We start from the raw sequence: 17,717 nt of genomic DNA on the forward strand, positions 1-17,717 counted from the left end.
GTAACTAAAGCATAGCCATAGCAATGTTGCCCTCCTTGCTAGCTTTAGCATGACTATAGTATAAATCCCTATGTAATAGGATGTAGTGGGGACAGCTGATCCTACAGTACTACAGCACCTGTTCGTATCTTTGAGGCCAACGTAAGCCTGCTTGATTTCGTCAGTGTCTTTCAGCTTGGACACATCCACCACATGGTGAGTAGGTTCTGTCATGGTCTCCTAGAGAGGGGGGGATAGGGGAGAGAAAGAGAGGAGAGGGGGGGAAAAAACAAACATGAAATCAGGAAATGATGAGTGCCAACCAGAGGTGTTTGAGAGGACCATTGATGGGTCATATTAACGACTACTGCATAGCCGCAAGGAACGCCAACGTAGAGCAGGCGGGTTTATAATGCAGTACAAACATGCCATCAACAACTCACACAAATACTACGACTAACGTTGGATAAACGCATAAATCGGATCCATGCATAGCCTTAAAAAAAGCCAGATTTGTTCGACCAAAGAAATATTGGTTAAACGCATATTACTCGACAGGATAAGGCTGAGGGCGTACTCGTCTTCATCTTACATTTTTTACTTTTTGCTTCATTTTTTAACTATTTAACTATTACGTATAACTACGTATTTTTACTTATCCATTTACTTTATATTGTATTGTTGCTGCTATGTGGCTGTTGAGGTACCAAGCCTACACTTTTTCATCTTGTGTACTTGTACAATAAGAATGTATTAATATATGCAACCCTGATTCTGATTCTGATTTATGCTTTGTCGTGTACTTCAGTGCTTCTAGAACAAACACCGACCCGCCGGCTCCACGCGGAACTCCAACTCAGAGCGGGTTCACTCTGCGATGTCTTCTAACAATTACACTTACTTCAAAAGTAGACAAAAGTGCCCGCCTACGCAGTAGCCCTGCTTTGAAACAAGTGCCTTATCGACTGGGTTTGTTCCCATTCTTCGTGGAACTGCCTTTATATTGCTCTTACACGCACACAAGCCTGACGACGTATTCAAACAGAAGGATATAATTATTTAACCAACGACTGTAAAAATTCCCCACGTGGTTATATAACAGCTCGGTAAAAGCAAAAGAAACAAATGGTCAGGGAATAAATCAATGTATTATGAAGCAAGAAGTGTAAAAATAGTTTTTTCTAAACTTGGATAATCGCATATGTCAGATAATCTCAAACACACATTTCGGTGGAAAATGCCATGAACAGTGCTTTTCCTGATGTTTATCAATGGAAACATGCTCATTATTATGCATGTCTCAATGCACTTATGTGAACAGCCAGCAAACAGTCTATACACACTCTGCTGTCTGCAGGCAGTTTATTCTCTCCCATGACTGTAACATTAACCATCTTATGCTTCCTTTACCAATGCATTATCAATGCTAATGCACGCGTTAAACTCTACCGACGTGTTCAAAAGGGCCGGGTCACATCTCCGGTTGAAATGAAGGCGATCTAAGAGGATGTATTCCTGTATTACATCCATGATGAAACCATACCGGTTTGAGTGGGATTATAAACCACTCCCAAGACTTCACCTTTGCTAATAAAATAATTAGTGTAAAGCAATTTAAATCATGTCACTTAACTATCAGTATCCTTACAACAACATGTAAGCTTTCAAATTCACCCTGGAAAAAAAACACACCAAAACTTTCTGTAGTTTTACACCCAAACTACGTTGGATTTCGCTCTGGTATCTTTAATCCCTCAATAAAGAGGAAGAAAAACGTTTTACTATCGACTTTGCTCGAGGGTCAAAGGACTGCAGTTTAACCGGCGAGCTCGTAGCTAATATCCAACACACTACCTTAGCAAGAGGGAGCACAGGCAGTGATGGGACATGTGTGATGGCTGTGGGGAGGCGTACCTTCTCATCCTGACGAGATGCGTGGCAGGAGAGAGAGGGAGGGAGGGAGTGAGAGGGAGACAAGACAAAAAAAAAGATGGGAAACAGAAACACAGAGGGCTTTGCACATTTGACCTTTCACATCACATGTGCAGAGAGGGAAGTAGTTAGACTACCGAGCTACTTTTCACTTCCCTTAATTTATCTTGGGTTAGGAGAAGAAGTACTTAGTGTAGTAGTTACACTAAAAAGTAAATTCTGCCCAAAAATTGACCAATCAACCAAGTTAACTAAAATCGTTGTCAATATCAAGTCTAAGTACTTTCTAGTCTACAGTAGGGGCAGATGTGAAGGGGCCGGTGTCCAACCTGGGACACCAGCTTCATGAAATCCTCTGTCTACTGTATCACCACACCATATTAAAACAAGGAGGAGAAACAAGGAAGTGACATAAGGAGGTGAGGCAAGGAACCGACGCAAGGAACATGCACGAGTCGCTAAAACAAGCAGCTAGGAGCTAGAACAAGGAGCTAGGAGCTAAAACAAGGAGCTAGGAGCTAAAACAAGGAGCTAGGTGCTAGAACAAGGAGCTAGGAGCTAGAACAAGGAGCTAGGAGCTAGAACAAGGAGCTAGGAGCTAAAACAAGGAGCTAGGAGCTAGAACAAGGAGCTAGGAGCTGGAACAAGGAGCTAGGAGCTGGAACAAGGAGCTAGGAGCTGGAACAAGGAAGAGGCACCATGTATGTACCTTGTGATGCGTGGCCTCCTTCTGGCTGACCAGCTGGGAGCGCAGGATCAGCACCTCCTCCTTGCGGACGTCCAGCTCCTCGGAGGAGGAGTTGAGCTGATCCAGCAGCACCTTGTAGGCCGGGGAGCCCGGGGCCCCGGCCCCCGTGGCCTGGTTACCCAGGAGGCTCTGCCTCATCTCCGCCAGGTTGTGCTTCAGCTTCTTGTTCTCCGACTCTAGCTCCTGGCGCTGAGGAGGAGGAGGAGGAACAGCAGGGGCATGAGGAGGACGAGAAACAGAAGGAGCATTGAGAGGAGGAGGAGGAGGAGGAGGAGGAGGAACAGAAGGGGCATGAGGAGGAGGAGGAGGAGGAGAAACAGAAGGAGGAACAGAAGGAGGAGGAGGAGGAACAGAAGGGGCATGAGGAGGAGGAGGAGGAGGAGGAGCATGAGGAGGAGGAGGAGGAGGAGGAGGAGGGGAAGGAGTATGAGGAGGAGGAGGAGGAACAGCAGGGGCATGAGGAGGAGAAACAGAAGGAGTATTGAGAGGAGGAGGAGGAAGAACAGCAGGATAAGGAGGAGGATGAGGAGGAGGAGGAGGAGGAGAGGAGATGGTTGAATGGAAGGTCATCATATCCTCTTTAACCAGAGAAAATCTGTTTTTCCAAAGGTGCACTGGCAAAGGCAGCTAGCATCAGCCAACAACAATGTCTCAGAATCACCGTGATTAAGGAACACTTTTTTAAATATTATATAAAATCACAGCCAACAGTAATATAAAGGCTTTTAAACGTATTGGTGACATGCTGGCAACTCATAGGAGATCCCTGGGCATAGCCGAGGTATAAAATCACACATCGATTGGGTTGCTGTGTGGAGTCTGTTCAGCAGAACATTGGGCAAGGGGAGACAAAGGTCGACACCACTCTGCCAAAAGCATAATCCCATGTGATGGGATACTGCTATGTGATCATGCCCGTGTGTCCCACTCAGCGCTCGGTTTCCCCTCCAGCTCCATGTCTGCCCCCATTGGCTGAACTCTGAGCTTGTTCCTCGTCTCACCTTGAGGGATTCGTACTCCAGCTCGGCTCCGCGAGCCTTCTTATGCTCCACGTCGTCCTGGAAAGGGGAAGAACAAAATGGACCTACGTGCATGAGGAACTTTCTCTTCTAAAGAGTATCAGCACTGCTTATAAATCAATATCGAGATTTTTCAGAGCATGACTCCCATCCTTGAATTGTTGTGCAAGTTTGATTCTGTCCAGGCTCTGAACGTGGATCCAGCCCAGTACTGCAGTAGTACTGTGTGCCAGTACACATTTAATGTACATATCGAGTTTGATATTGCGGTAAAAGTGAGTATCACTCGAGTATGGTACTGCATTACTCATGTGTAGTCTGTGTTGTAGTGTGTAGCTGTCCTGTGACATGGTACTCTGCATTGCCAGTGTGCATATTAGTGTGTATCTGTCCTGGTTCATGGTACACTGTAGTACCAGTGTGTATCTGTCCTGGTCCTTGGTACTTTGCAGTACTAGTGTCTGTGTACTTGTGTGTATCTGTCCTGGTACATGGTACTCTGCAGTACCAGTGTGTACCAGTGGGAGTACTAGTGTGCAGTTGTCCCGTTCCATGGTACTCTGCAGTAGCAGTGTGTGTACCAGTGGGAGTACCAGTATGTACTTGTCCTGTTCCATGGTACTCTCCAGTGGCGGTGTGTTTAGCAGTGAATGTCCGTACCCGGGCTCTAGCCCGCTGGAACAGCTCCTCCTTGTTCTCCAGCTCGTCGCGGAGCTGCTGCTTGTCCTGCTCCAGCTCCCCCAGACGCTTCTGCAGCTTCAGGGTCAGGTTGGTGTCCATGCCACGGCCCGAGTCCTGGACACCGGTAGCAGACACGCATCATCAAACACAGCCCTCTAGATGCACAACGGTCTTCATTGATATGCATTTATTTTGTGATTTTTTCTTTGAGAAGTCACAATGTTATTTTAAAAGGTGACATATTATACCACCAGGTGGGAGTGGGATTAGCTGTTACAAGCCGCTTTTGAAAATCTGCCTCTTCTGAAAGATGAGCAACGTTTTCTACAGTCCACTGGGTAGGCTGGTAGACTGATCTATCAAGCACACGTCTAGGTGGACACACCCACTTGTCATGTCAGAAGAGGAAGATTTTCAAAAACGACTATTAACGGCTAAACACACTCACACCTGGTGGTATGATATGTCAGGTATGATGGTCGAAGCTTATTTGAACCGCCTGGTTGGTTAAAACAAGCTTCAGCCAATCGGAAGGGACCTGTGACGTTCCAGCATCCACCTTCACCAGCGTGTACCACGTGACCCCGCCCACTCCTACCATGTGAGCCCGCCCGCCGTCTACCTCCGAGACGCGGGAGCCTTCGTCCACCTCGGCGTACTCGGAGTTGTAGGTGTATTCTGATTCGTTGCTGCTGTGGGTGGAGTCTGTTCTTCTGTGGCCGGGCCTGCTGGTGTTCTGAAAGGGAGAGGAGCCAAAAAAAGTGACCAATCGATGTCAGGTCCTCCGAATGCAGTCACTCATGACGTAAACGTGTGACCTATAACCTTTATATATATATTGTGTCTTTACTCTTGTGTGGTATAAATTAAGGTTTAGCTATTTATTCAACCACAAATACTAAATACAACAGCTTGGTGTAGATATTTGCCTCTGATTGGCTGTCCACTGATTGGCTGTCCACTGACCCTTTTATTGATGGCTTTTAGCCGAGAGACACCTCCTCCTCACCCTTACTGAGGAGAGAGACACCTCTTCCTCACCCTTACTGAGGAGAGAGACGACTCCTCCTCACCCTTATGATGAGGGCCACCTCCTCCTCACCCTTATGATGAGGGGGCCACCTCCTCCTCATCCTTATGATGAGGGGGCCACCTCCTCCTCACCCTTATGATGAGGGCCACCTCCTCCTCACCCTTATGATGAGGGGGCCACCTCCTCCTCACCCTTATGATGAGGGCCACCTCCTCCTCACCCTTATGATGAGGGGACCACCTCCTCCTCACCCTTATGATGAGGGCCACCTCCTCCTCACCCTTATGATGAGGGGGCCACCTCCTCCTCACCCTTATGACGAGGGGGCCACCTCCTCCTCACCCTTATGACGAGGGGGCCACCTCCTCCTCACCCTTATGATGAGGGGGCCACCTCCTCCCCCTTATGATGAGGGCCACCTCCTCCCCACCCTTATGATGAGGGCCATCTCCTCCCCACCCTTATGATGAGAGCCACCCCCTCCTCCCCCTTACCGAGGACAGAGCCATCTCCTCCTTGAGGTCGTCGTGCTTCTCCTCGAGGCGCAGGTGCTCCGTCAGGAGGTTCTGGTAGCGGGAGCGCTCCTCGTTCAGGTCCGTCTCCAGCTGCTGCGTCTCCTCCGCTATCGCTCGCGCCATTTGCTCTGCAGGAGGACAAAGACGAGCATGAAAAAGCCCCGCAGGATGGGACGGGAACAGGAGGTCAACGTGGCCTGAAAAGCACCGACTGATTCGAGAGATTCTGCCGGTCCCGCAGGGTTGAGGGCTGATTATGGCTCCACGTCGACGCACCGCAAAGGGGCTTACGGACCCGTTAGGTCTTTGCTGACCCTCCTGGCGTCCACCGTAAGGGCCTGACTCAAGCGCCTCCCTAAAAATGTAATCCTTGCGTCGAGGCGACGAAGCTGCAGAGGCTGTGATTGGTCCACTCACTGACACCAGACACGTCTGCGTCGAAGCGTCTGCGTGGTCATTGCGTTGCGTCGACGTGGAACCATAACTGAGCCCTTAGAGTACAACAGAGTCTTGGACCCGACCGTTTACTGCATCGGATCACACTACGAGAACGCTACTTCTCGACCGGGAGTCGATAGGAGTCTGTGAAAGGTAAAATAACAAGCTATAAGCTATAAAAATAACAAAATGGCTATAAGTCTGGACCATAACATTGCCTCTTCTTATGCAATTTGAGAATACTGCTGATGTCAAGCCATTCGTACAAACCATCTATACGGAGGGCTCCTGTTCTGACGGTACGGTTTATGATGTACTAGGGGGTTTGGAAGACAACCGCCAGTGCTGCTGGCCCCCTGCGCAATGCAGTGGGCCAACCAATCGGCCGCTTCCGGAGGAAATTCCCCCCGCATCAGCGTTGGAACGATTGCTCTGATTGGGCAAATTTGTTCAATGGTGCCAAGTTACCCGTCATCTGTTGACGCTGTTCCTGAATCATCCTGTTCAAGTCGTCCTTCTCCGACTTCAGCAATCCATTCTGAGACTTCAGCTCGGAGACCATCTGAGCATGCACACGCACACGCACACGCACACACACACACACACACACACACACACACACACACAGACACACACACAAAATCAAAGGCAATATGAGTTAAGGGGAGGAAGGAACAACATGGATGTTGAATTAGGCAGTAGGACCAATTAGATATCAAATCCAGGGAATGAAAGAGACTAAAGTATTCCAGCAATGGAATTTATGGACAGATGCTATTGCAAGTGTATGCAAGTGTGAGGTAGAAGGGGTGGGCCCGCTTAATAACCTTCACATGGCCTAGAGCCCCAAGAACCACTTAAGTCATTGACTTAGATATTATAATACCCTAAAACAGCACAGAGAGAAGGTGTTACGGTAGGGTTGCATGTGCTTAGGGTTTGGGTCAGTACTGACGTCACACAGAGGGGGCGCTGTTGAGGTGCTCATCACAGTTAAGTAGCAATAGCTGTGTGGGCAAGAGACTCAGGGTTGTGAGACTGAGTGGAGGGGCTGGAAATTAGATTCGGGGTGAAAGAGAGTGACCTGATGGACACACATTGCTCGGCGACTGAGAGAACACTTTTGGGATATATACACGGTGAACGAAAAGACTGATCAACGCACGAGCTGTTCCCCTACGGTGGCTGTGGACCTGTGGTGAGTACCTCGCTCCTAACCCCCTAGATAGGTTAGACTACACTCACCCAGGGAACGATTAGGAACAATAACTCAAGTTCACCACACCACGTGGGGACACACTTAGGTTACGGGCTGTCTACCCAGGTTAATAGCGAGTTCGGTAGGTCAGATCATAACAGAAAGTTTGTGAAAATACTACTTCTCCCTTGTGGATATACTATTTATTTGGAACCTCACTTGTATTCTCAAACAAATACAGAAGAAGACCAACGCTTTCTCTAGGACACTGCTCTACTGTACTCATCCATCTCGTCTACTCACACACCAAGAGCACTGCTGTGTGTGCGCAGCTCCACTACTCTAGCTAGCTCCCTAAGCTCACCTGAACCAGGGCAACACGGGCCCCTGTGGGGCCCACGGCAGCCCCCTGAGCCCCAGCGTCTCCCTGGCTCCCGGTTCAGGGGAACAGCTGTTGTCGCCTGGTGTAAGAGTGGATAGTAAGAGGCTAGAGTCTGTATCTAGGAGGAGCTGAGGGATGTGATGCTCTGGATTTAGCCTCAGGAAGAGTAGTGTCTGGGGTTAAGGGTTCACGCTAGGCTAACTGGCTAGCTTGTCTGGGACTCCAAAAGGGGGGACTTACATGGGAGCCATTTTAGAGATGAGAGGGTGAGGGAGAGAGGATTTAGAGGAAGGACACCTACGGGGAAGGGGAAACTAGCTCTGCTGATGTGGCTGTCAGCTCAGGGAGGGCCTTATGAACCTAAGAGCACCTAGAGGGGTTATCCAAGGACTGTACCATTCAGAGAAAGGAGGGAACGGCTGACTGGGTTGCACGTCAAACATAACAAGAACACAGACTAATCCAAATCATTATCAGGAGAATAGAAGGTCAAATGCATCACAATGTGAATAAATAAATATTTTAAATGTGAGAATATATTGTTAGTCCTATATCCAATATCATACTGACAATGATTTCTTGCGGTATTAAGAGGTGAATATATATGAGGTCAATATTATACCACCAGGTGTGAGTGTGATTGGCCGTTACAAGCCGTTTTGAAAATCTGCCTCTTCTGACATCACAAGTGGGCGTGTCCACCTAGATGTATGACGTCATACATCTAGGTGGACACGCCCACTTGGGATGTCAGAAGAGTCCGATTTTCAAAACAGCTTGTAACGGCCAATCACACTCACACCCGGTGATATAATGTTACACCTTTAAACATCTGTAATATTTATGCCATTATATATGTTATAACTGATTAACAACTGCCCATCTCGCTGCGAGTGTTAGAAGAGATGAGCCGGAGATGGATCCGATTGGCTGCCGAGCGCTCACCTTCTCCATCTCGTCGCGGTACTTGGTGGCCCAGTCCTCGATGGTCTTCTTCTCCTTCTGCGTGGTGGCCAGCTCCTTCTTCAGCCTCTCCAGCTCCCCCTGCAGGCTGTTGGCCCGGTTGGCGTTGTTGCGGGCGTCCTCCTCGACGCCGCGGAGCCGCGTCACCTCGACGCGCATGCGCTCGCTGTCCGCCGCGTGGCCGGCCTCCAGCGTCGCCAGCTTGTCCACGGTGGCACGGTGGTTGTTGTTCTGGGGAGGAGGAGGAGGAGGAAGAGGAGGAGTGAGAGAACGCTCGCCATATAGCAGTGTCAGCTAATCAGCCTTGCTTTTGTGATGGTAAATGGACTGCACAGAGTGGCAAAGTCATACCCCTTCCGGTAGACCCACATGGGACTTATGAGATCGAAAAATATGAATGGGTTTCAATGGAGAGGAAGTAATTATCTTCTGGTCCCAGTATTTATATGCCCTGGACATATTACACATATATTGTTTGTGGATTTAGAAGATAATTTTTCATCTCAAGAGTTTGACCGTTTATTGTGCTTAAAGGCTGTAGAGAAAACACAATGAGAAAGACTACACGTCTCGTATGTGCCGTCACGCTCCCTGCGACTGGCGCGGACAAGATGACAATCTCCCCATTGGCATAACTGAAACTCTTTTCTTTGCATGAAAAATCCACAATCAACATATGTGTAATCCAGGGCATATAAAGACTGGAAACAGAAAATAATTACTTTCTCTCCATTGAAACCCATTCATATTTTCCGATCTCATAGGTCCAGTGGGCTCTACCGGAAGGGGCGTGACTTTGCCACTCTATTTATATAGTGCTTTACAAAATTGCCTGACATTCACCCATTCATTCAACCATCCACACACCGACGGCAGAGTCAAGCATGCAGGGCGACAGCCAGCTCGTCGAGAGGGATTATTCAGGGAGATTATTTTGATATTCATGAACACCCAAATACTGTCCGTCAATGCTCTAAATGTGTATCCTGGTCTGTGTAATGTGTACATTGTGTGTACTAGTGTGTAGCTTTTCTGGTGCTCTGCCGTACCGGTGTGTCTCGCTAGCCTTGTACATGGTACTCTGCACAGACTGGAGGTTGTGCGGTCGTGAGTGGAACCCATGCCTCCCTCAACCCCCCCCGTCTCACGGCCACTCCTCACCTGCTCGTCGATGCGGCGCTGCAGCTGCATGATCTTGTTCTCCATGCCGATGTTGAGCTTCTTGAAGTGCTCCACGGAGCGCGCCTCGATCTTCAGCTTCTTCAGCTCCCAGCGGGCGCGCATCCGGCGCAGGCAGCACTGCAGGTACACGATGGCCCGCAGGCAGCGCTTGAAGCGGCGGCGCGCCAACAGGCCGCGGGCGTGCTTCTGGATCACCACCGCCTTGCTCTCCCGTAGCAGCTGGCAGAGGGACGGGGACAGGGGGACGGAGTGAGGGAGGGAGGGAGGGAGGGGGGGATGCATGTGTTAGTGTGTGTGCGTGAGTGTCTGTGTTGCAGTGAGAGACTCTAAAGCCGTCTACCCACTGCACCGTCCGTCAACGGATGACGGAAGGCGTGGCTGACGGAGGGGCGAGTGGTCTTTCAAGAGGCATCCGTCAGCCAAGCCCGAGCATAAGCGATCTGATTGGATGACGGATCCGTCGCTGCCGGAAAAGTTTAAAATCGTTCTACTTTCTCGACGGAGCCGACAGATCCAAAGGAACGGATGGACCCACAATGCATTAAGGCTCCGCCCAATTCAAAGTCAATGGGATCCGTCCGTTGACGGATGCAGTGGGCAAGAGGGGTAGGTGTTGCATGTGTTCTTGAGTGTAAGTGTCTGTGTGTGAGAGAGTCCTGTGTGCTTGTGAATGAGTGAGTGAGTCAGTGTCTGTGTGTGATTAGTGAGTATTTTATGCGTGTGTGAATGAGTATATGAGACGTGTGTGTCTGAGTGAGTGTCTGAGTGAGTGTCTGTGTGTGTGTGTGATTCTTTTGTGTGTGTGAATAAGAAAAGGAGTCGTGTGTGTGTGAGTGAGTGTGCATGTGCATGTGTCTGAGTCAGTGTCTGTGTTAGTGTGTGTGTGTGTGTTAGTGTGTGTGTGTGTGTGTGTGTGTGTGTTAGGTCCTACCGTTCGGTACTTCTGCCGGGCCATGTAGGCTCTCAGGATGGTCTGCATGGCCAGGGCGGCGGCCTGCTTCTGTCTGTAGCGCCGGCGCGCCACACACATCCTCTGGTACTTCTGGATGGTGGTGGCTGCCGAGGTGCGACGCATGAACTTGGCCAGGCTGGGGAGAGGGGAGCGGGGAGGAGAGAGAGGAGAGGGGGGGGAGAGGAGAGAGAGGAGAGGGGGGGGGAGAGGAGAGAGAGGAGAGGGGGGGGGAGAGGAGAGGGGGGGGGAGGAGAGAGAGGGAGAGGAGAGGGGGGGGGGGGAGAGGAGAGGGGGGGGGGACGAGAGAGAGGGGGAGAGGAGAGGAGAGAGGACGGGAGGGGGGGAGGGGAGGAGAGAGGAGAAGGGGGGATGGGAGAGAGGAGGGGGGAGGGGAGAGAGGAGAGAGAAGGGGGGAGGGGAGAGAGGAGGAGAGGAGCAGAAGGCAGGGGAGAAAATTAATAACAATCTAATATTTTCACATGATCTTCAGGCATTTCAATGATGTACGAAACATAATCCATGAAAATCAGTGAGCAATGTTTCGCCTGGTGTGTTCTTGTGGTAATAGCGCTGTGCAGCTCAATGGGTTCATCTTCCCTGTGGAATCCCTGCTCTTTATCTGAGCTTGGCTGCACTGCTAAACACCACGAGTCTTTGGAAATAACCTGCTGCCATGCAGTGTGACGCAGCCGACCACCACTGTAATCATCATCATGTACCCCCACCCCCGTGTGTGTGTGTGTGTGTGTGTGTGTGTGTGTGTGTGTGTGTGTGTGTGTGTGTGTGTGTGTGTGTGTGTGTGTGTGTGTTTATTCATCAGTGCGTGCGTGTTTATTCATCAGTGCCGTGTTCACGCTTTTGAATCAACCTTGTTTCAGAAAGTTCCTCACGAATCCAAACGCCAACAATCACGACGGACTATGATTGACAGGTCTGGAGGGCCACTCACCAGCGGGCCTGGAAGCCCCGGGTGAACCTCTGGATGGTGATGGCCGAGCGGCGCTGGCGGAGGAACTTCTTGCGGGCCAGCCAGCAGCGGATGGTCTTCTGGATGCGGACACACGCCACTCGCAGCTTGTCCGAGCGCAGCTTCTCCAGGTAGGCCACCTGGCCCGCCCGGAAGAAGATCTTGGTCTTACCGAACTGGTACTTGTCCTGGTCCTGGTGGGGGGGGGGGACAGGGGGCGGTTCAGGGGTTAAAGGGGTGATATCATGCTTTTTTCATCTTTTTGCCTTTGCTTAAAGGCTGAGTTATAGCTCCACGTCAACGCAACGCAAGGGGGTTTACATTACGTCCTTGCGGACCCAGTGCTGGGTCCGAGGCGACGCAGCTAGCGAGGGCTGTGATTGGTCCGCTCACTAAAACCAGACGCAGAACCAAAAAGTGTTCACGACTGCGTCAAAGCGTCTGCGTGGTCATTGCGTTGCGTAGACGTGGAACCATAACTGAGCCTTTAGACTGTAATATGCTGGTGATGTATGCATGTTTTACACCTGCTAAACTAGAAAAATCCAAGTCCGAGCCAGGGGGATTCACGCCCACCGCAACCCACAATAAGTGTTAAAAACGTCTATTTTGCACTCAACCTTTACTTCCGTAACAGTGTGAAGTCAGACTTTTTTAAAGATGCTGAAATTTGGTTTTGAAGAATTGAATAATAGGAAAAGTATTCGGGGTATTTTTAACGTACAGCATGTATCCCTATTCTAGTAGTAATCGTTTTTTTTTCCCGAAGTATATAATTTATCGACCAAAAAGTACAGTCGATCAGATGTTTTCACAGACCTGAACGAGGAATTCCAGAACATTCCTGCAGGTCAGCCTCTTGTCCTGGAGGACGTCCTTCTGCTTCATCAGCACCCGGTAACGGCTGTAGAACTCCTGGTAGGTCCACCTGGTAGGGACACACACACACACACACACACACACACACACACACACACACACACACACACACACACACACACACACACACACACACACACACACACACACACACACACACACACACACACACACACACACACACAATAACTCCTCCTAGTAAATAGTAAGGACCTTCTACCATAACTAGTCCTAGTGTATAGTAAGGACCTCGTACCTGGAGGGGAAGCCAGCTGCGGAGATGCGGATGGTCTCCAGGACTCCACAGGCGCGGAGCTGCTGGACGGCCCGCATGGGGTCGAACCTGGAGGACAGACGGACATGATGTCACCATGGTGTCACCATGATGTCACCATGATGTCCCCATGATGTCACCATGATGTCACCATGATGTCCCCATGATGTTGTTATGAACATCACGAGTAAACGCTGTTGGCAGGGGTGGCCCTGGTGGGATACACAACCCTAACCCCTGACACTGTTAGAAGTAGGCTCAACCAGTTGAAGTTCTAACACAGGGCTCAATGCAGACATTTCTTAAAAAATAAATAAAAGTATTCAAATATTCTAACTTATTTTAGTTTGTATTTATTATTTTAAAGAGTGTGAGGGCGAGTGACACTCACGAGAAGGCCAGCTTGAAGTCGTTGGGCTTGATGCAGCGGACGTAGTGGGGGGTCGTGGCGTTCAGCGTGTCCATCAGCATCTGAAGAGAGTTCCGGAACTACAGAAGGGAAGCAGTCCCGTTAACACCTTCATCAGCACCCTCATCCTCATCAAGGCTCATGAAAAAGGCTCGCATAACATTCCAGAATCATAAAAGACGCCAATAGAAAGAGTAGGGATGCCAAGGTCAACAAAATGAAGGCAGCATTTCAGTCACAGGGGCTGCTGGCGTCTGGATTAGTCCGTCTTTATTTCATGAGTCAAACAGCTGAGTCTCAGACCCTCCACTCCATAAAGGAGGCAGGCTGGTATCTAGGTTTGGACCGTCTTCATTTCATCAGTTTAACCAATCAACTGCATTGTTAATTTAACAAATGTAAAACGCCCTGCGTAAAAGGAACGTTGCTGGTACCCAGGTTCAGTCTGTCTGTATCCCATGAGTACACCTGCTGAAAACTCAGACCTGGGGCCTCTACGAATAGTCAAATCCCCCAACCTTTGTGCCTCCTTTCCTTAACCTTTGTGGAAAACGTTGAAACTTTGAATTCCTATTCACATGTGGAAAAAAAAGAGGCTAAACTTATGTTGGTGTTGAAATTAACTGCCCCCAGTAGTCTTTCTTAAATGTGAAGTTGGCATTTCCTTTTCTTATGGTGTGTTTTATGTGCTTACTAACCAGCAATAAATGAAATTATTATCAATTGTATTTTCTTCTCTTCTATTCTTCTGCTTTACCGCGTCTCTCATGGGGTAAACTTCGTTGGCATGTTGCTTTAAATATTGCCGCCGTAAAGGATTATTGGATACCACTATTTCCTTTCCTTTCGCAAAGGGTGCTCAGGAGTAACCTATGCTAAAGGAGGGTTAAAGGAAGCATCGAGGCTCCTTTCCTAAGCATTTTTAGAATTCAAACCACCTTTCCTCCAAGCACTTCCGGGTCATCTCCATAGGAAAGGAAATTTCCTATGCAAAGAAGAGAATCCGTAGAGGCCCTGGGCCCTGTATAAAGGAACATCACTGGTATCTGGGTTCTGTCTGTCAGTGTCTTCCATCAGTTTAATGAATCGACTGCATTGTTAATTGAATAACTTCACTAGTATCCAGGTTCAGTCTGTCTGTCTTCCATGAGTCCCCCTGCTGGAGCCTCCGACCCGGCCCTGTGTAGAGGAACGATGCTCCGTGTCCCCCGGCCCCGGGACCCTCACCTGGCAGCCCACTGTCTTCTTGTGCTCCCTGCTGGAGGTCCGGCCCTTGTCGGGTTTGACACTGAGCCGGGTGCGCCCCCCAGCGCCCTGCGGCTGGCCCGTCGGACTGACCGCCTTCTCCCCGTCCTGGAACAGCTCCACCAGCAGGGGGAACTGGGAACAGCAGCCCAAAACACAGTTCAACACTGGGCAGCAGTGGACTCTGTGAAATGGATTTATATATTCTGTACATTTTACTTTGACTTCTTACGGATTTATAAACGATGACGTGATGGTTTTTTAATCATCCCTAAATGTTCACATTAACTCAAACAATCCTAATCAAATGGTAGTTTTTATGTCAATGCTAATGCTAGTCACAGTTCATCAGACATGCAGCGATGCGTCCTTCATGCTGCATACACACCTCGGTAAAGCACCGAGGTTGCAAATCAAGAACGCAGCCATCACAGCTACATCGTTTAAACGGGTACTTTCACACTATGCATCCTTTATATTGATACTCTTAATTGTTTCATCGGTTGGTTCCAAGTTATTGATTGAGTACTTTTTTGATTAGATGAATGATCGGTTAATTTCCAAAAACCACAGCATTGGTTAATGTTCAAATGGCAATTGAATGGGTTACAAAGACGTAACAGGATGTTACAGCAATCAGCATATATGGCGATGATCCACCTTCATATATGTTTGTTAGAATCACCAAGGCGTTGTCATGGAGATCAAGGAAATGGCGTGCACTGTGTTGGTCGTTAGCTATTCACCGGGCAGAGCCAGACAAAGCTTTGAGCATTCGGCCTCTCAGTCTATCTCTCTCTCTCTTGCTGTGTCTCTTGCTCCCTCTCTCTCGCTCGCTCATAAGCTACTTTCTTTTAGTGCATCTTGCTCAAAGCGTCTGCCATAATAAAATAAGCCGTCTTCCTTTTGTCCTCTTCCCTAGCTTCCTTTCTTTTCACTTTTCCTTTCATCCCCAAGTCCACCGCTTGCATGTGCATCTCTCTTTCTCACACACACACACACACACACACACACACACACACACACACACACACACACACACACACACACACACACACACACACACACACACACACACACACACACACACACACACACACACACACGAGAGTGCTGCTGTCAGACCAGTGAAAAGAGTGCTGGCAGAGGTGAAAAAAGAAAGAAGAGAGTGCGTCGAGGGGAGAGGAAGAGACGGAGAGAGAGAGCGATACGGGGGGGGGGGGGGGGGGGAGGAGGCCGCGAAGGCGTTCCCCGTTTACCTTCTGTTGTTGGGGAAGGGTTGTCATGATGGGTCAACACCAAACACATACATGGACAACGGGTGAGACAACAGACAGAAGATACATGGACATGTTGATGAGCAGGGATGAGAAAATATAATGAAACCACTAATCAAACACATCAGAACCATCACCAAAGTAACGAAAACAGGAAACCCAACTACAGCCAGGGGGTAGTTGGTTTGAGATGGACAGGAAATGACATCAGGCAGACTATCAATGAGCCTGGATTGGAGCGCATCATGGAATGACTTTGGGGTCACGAGCTGATTGGCTGAGGTGGGCAGGGAGCATGTGAACCGTGCAGGGTGGAAGACAACCTTATGACCATGTGACCGGTAACCATGTGATCAGCCCAAAAGACATCACATTAATTCCAAGTAGGAAGGTACTTCTACTTCTCTGAATGAGACTTAAAAATAATTTTACATAAGTGGCAATAAAAAGAGTGACGTCAGGTTATTAACACACATATTATTTCTGCGTGTGTGTGCGTTCGCATCAGCTGATCTCCCTGTGAGCTGCATGCTCTGAGGCTCTGCAAGGTACAAGTTATTTCACAGATTAAATAACTGAAATCAACCACACGTGTAAAATGCCCACTGGTCCGTGAACACCAGGGCTGTGTGTGTGTGTGTGTGTGTGTGTGTGTGTGTGTGTGTGTGTGTGTGTGTGTGTGTGTGTGTGTGTGTGTGTGTGTGTGTGTGTGTGTGTGTGTGTGTGTGTGTGTGTGTGTGTGTGTGTGTGTACCGCTCACCTTGCTGGCCTTCAACACGTTTATCTGCTCCTCGTTCACTGTGTCTTTGTTCTTCTCTAGGAAACCCTCGCACTGGTACTCCACCTGTGTTAAAACACACACACACACACACACACACACACACACACACACACACACACACACACACACACACACACACACACACACACACACACACACACACACACACACACACACACACACACACACACGATCATGGACATGTGCACACCCTCACACACGTGAATGTACATACACACACACACACACTTGAGCCAGTCTGACCTCATGTGAACACTTGTGCTGCTAATGTATAACAATACTAGTAGAAAAAGAGTACTAGAGTAAAAATCTTTTGGTACCTCACACTTCGATTTGATTTGATTTAGATTCTTCGGGATCACAATTAGATCCAAAATCGACACTTCATTCAAAACCATTCCCCGATGCAAAATTGATTCTCAATTCCAGATGTCCGGATCTACTCAAGTCCAACTTCCACTTATAAAAGACGATGTGGAAAATTATAGCACGAAATCACAGTAAAGTGCGTGCACGACTTCAGAAAGTCAACCGATTGCAATCATTATTATATATAATTTTCAGTCGAATTAACACCAATCCTAAACAATATGGTCTTTCTTTGAGGGAAACTAACGCACTAACGAGGCCACCCAGGGAACAAGAAGAGGCTTTATCCACCATTACCCTCTGAAAGGGGAACCGTCCCCCTGGGCCGTTAAAGACCCCTCCGTACGCGGAAACACAGTGGAAAGTTTACCCAATGACGTCAAAGATCTAAGATTTGAGATGCTTTGGTGCAGAAAGCGAGTTGATGTTGCAGAACATGAGTTTTTCAAGCCATGCATATGAAGCTGAACTCT

General features: G+C 48.8%; 1 protein-coding gene across 5 annotated transcripts in view; it reads right to left on the minus strand.

Moving 5' to 3' along the window:
• The window catches only part of myo5aa (myosin VAa), a 51,975-nt gene that overhangs the window by 12,496 nt on the left and 21,762 nt on the right, over positions 1-17,717 (minus strand). For 3 of the 5 annotated variants that reach the window (XM_056607848.1, XM_056607849.1, XM_056607847.1), the window contains 16 exons: positions 16,834-16,917; positions 14,779-14,931; positions 13,534-13,631; positions 13,125-13,211; positions 12,809-12,917; positions 11,972-12,183; positions 11,002-11,158; positions 10,050-10,289; positions 8,871-9,119; positions 6,814-6,907; positions 5,887-6,035; positions 4,958-5,095; positions 4,339-4,473; positions 3,661-3,717; positions 2,621-2,848; positions 119-219 (listed from right to left, as the gene is read on the minus strand). In XM_056607848.1, the coding sequence (XP_056463823.1) occupies positions 119-219; positions 2,621-2,848; positions 3,661-3,717; positions 4,339-4,473; positions 4,958-5,095; positions 5,887-6,035; positions 6,814-6,907; positions 8,871-9,119; positions 10,050-10,289; positions 11,002-11,158; positions 11,972-12,183; positions 12,809-12,917; positions 13,125-13,211; positions 13,534-13,631; positions 14,779-14,931; positions 16,834-16,917 (2,291 nt within the window). The remainder of the gene's footprint in view (positions 1-118; positions 220-2,620; positions 2,849-3,660; positions 3,718-4,338; positions 4,474-4,957; positions 5,096-5,886; positions 6,036-6,813; positions 6,908-8,870; positions 9,120-10,049; positions 10,290-11,001; positions 11,159-11,971; positions 12,184-12,808; positions 12,918-13,124; positions 13,212-13,533; positions 13,632-14,778; positions 14,932-16,833; positions 16,918-17,717) is intronic. The other 2 variants (XM_056607851.1, XM_056607850.1) reach the window with 1 other exon arrangement.

This window comes from Gadus chalcogrammus, chromosome 14 (genome assembly GCF_026213295.1).
Source record: "Gadus chalcogrammus isolate NIFS_2021 chromosome 14, NIFS_Gcha_1.0, whole genome shotgun sequence".
NCBI lineage: Eukaryota > Metazoa > Chordata > Actinopteri > Gadiformes > Gadidae > Gadus > Gadus chalcogrammus.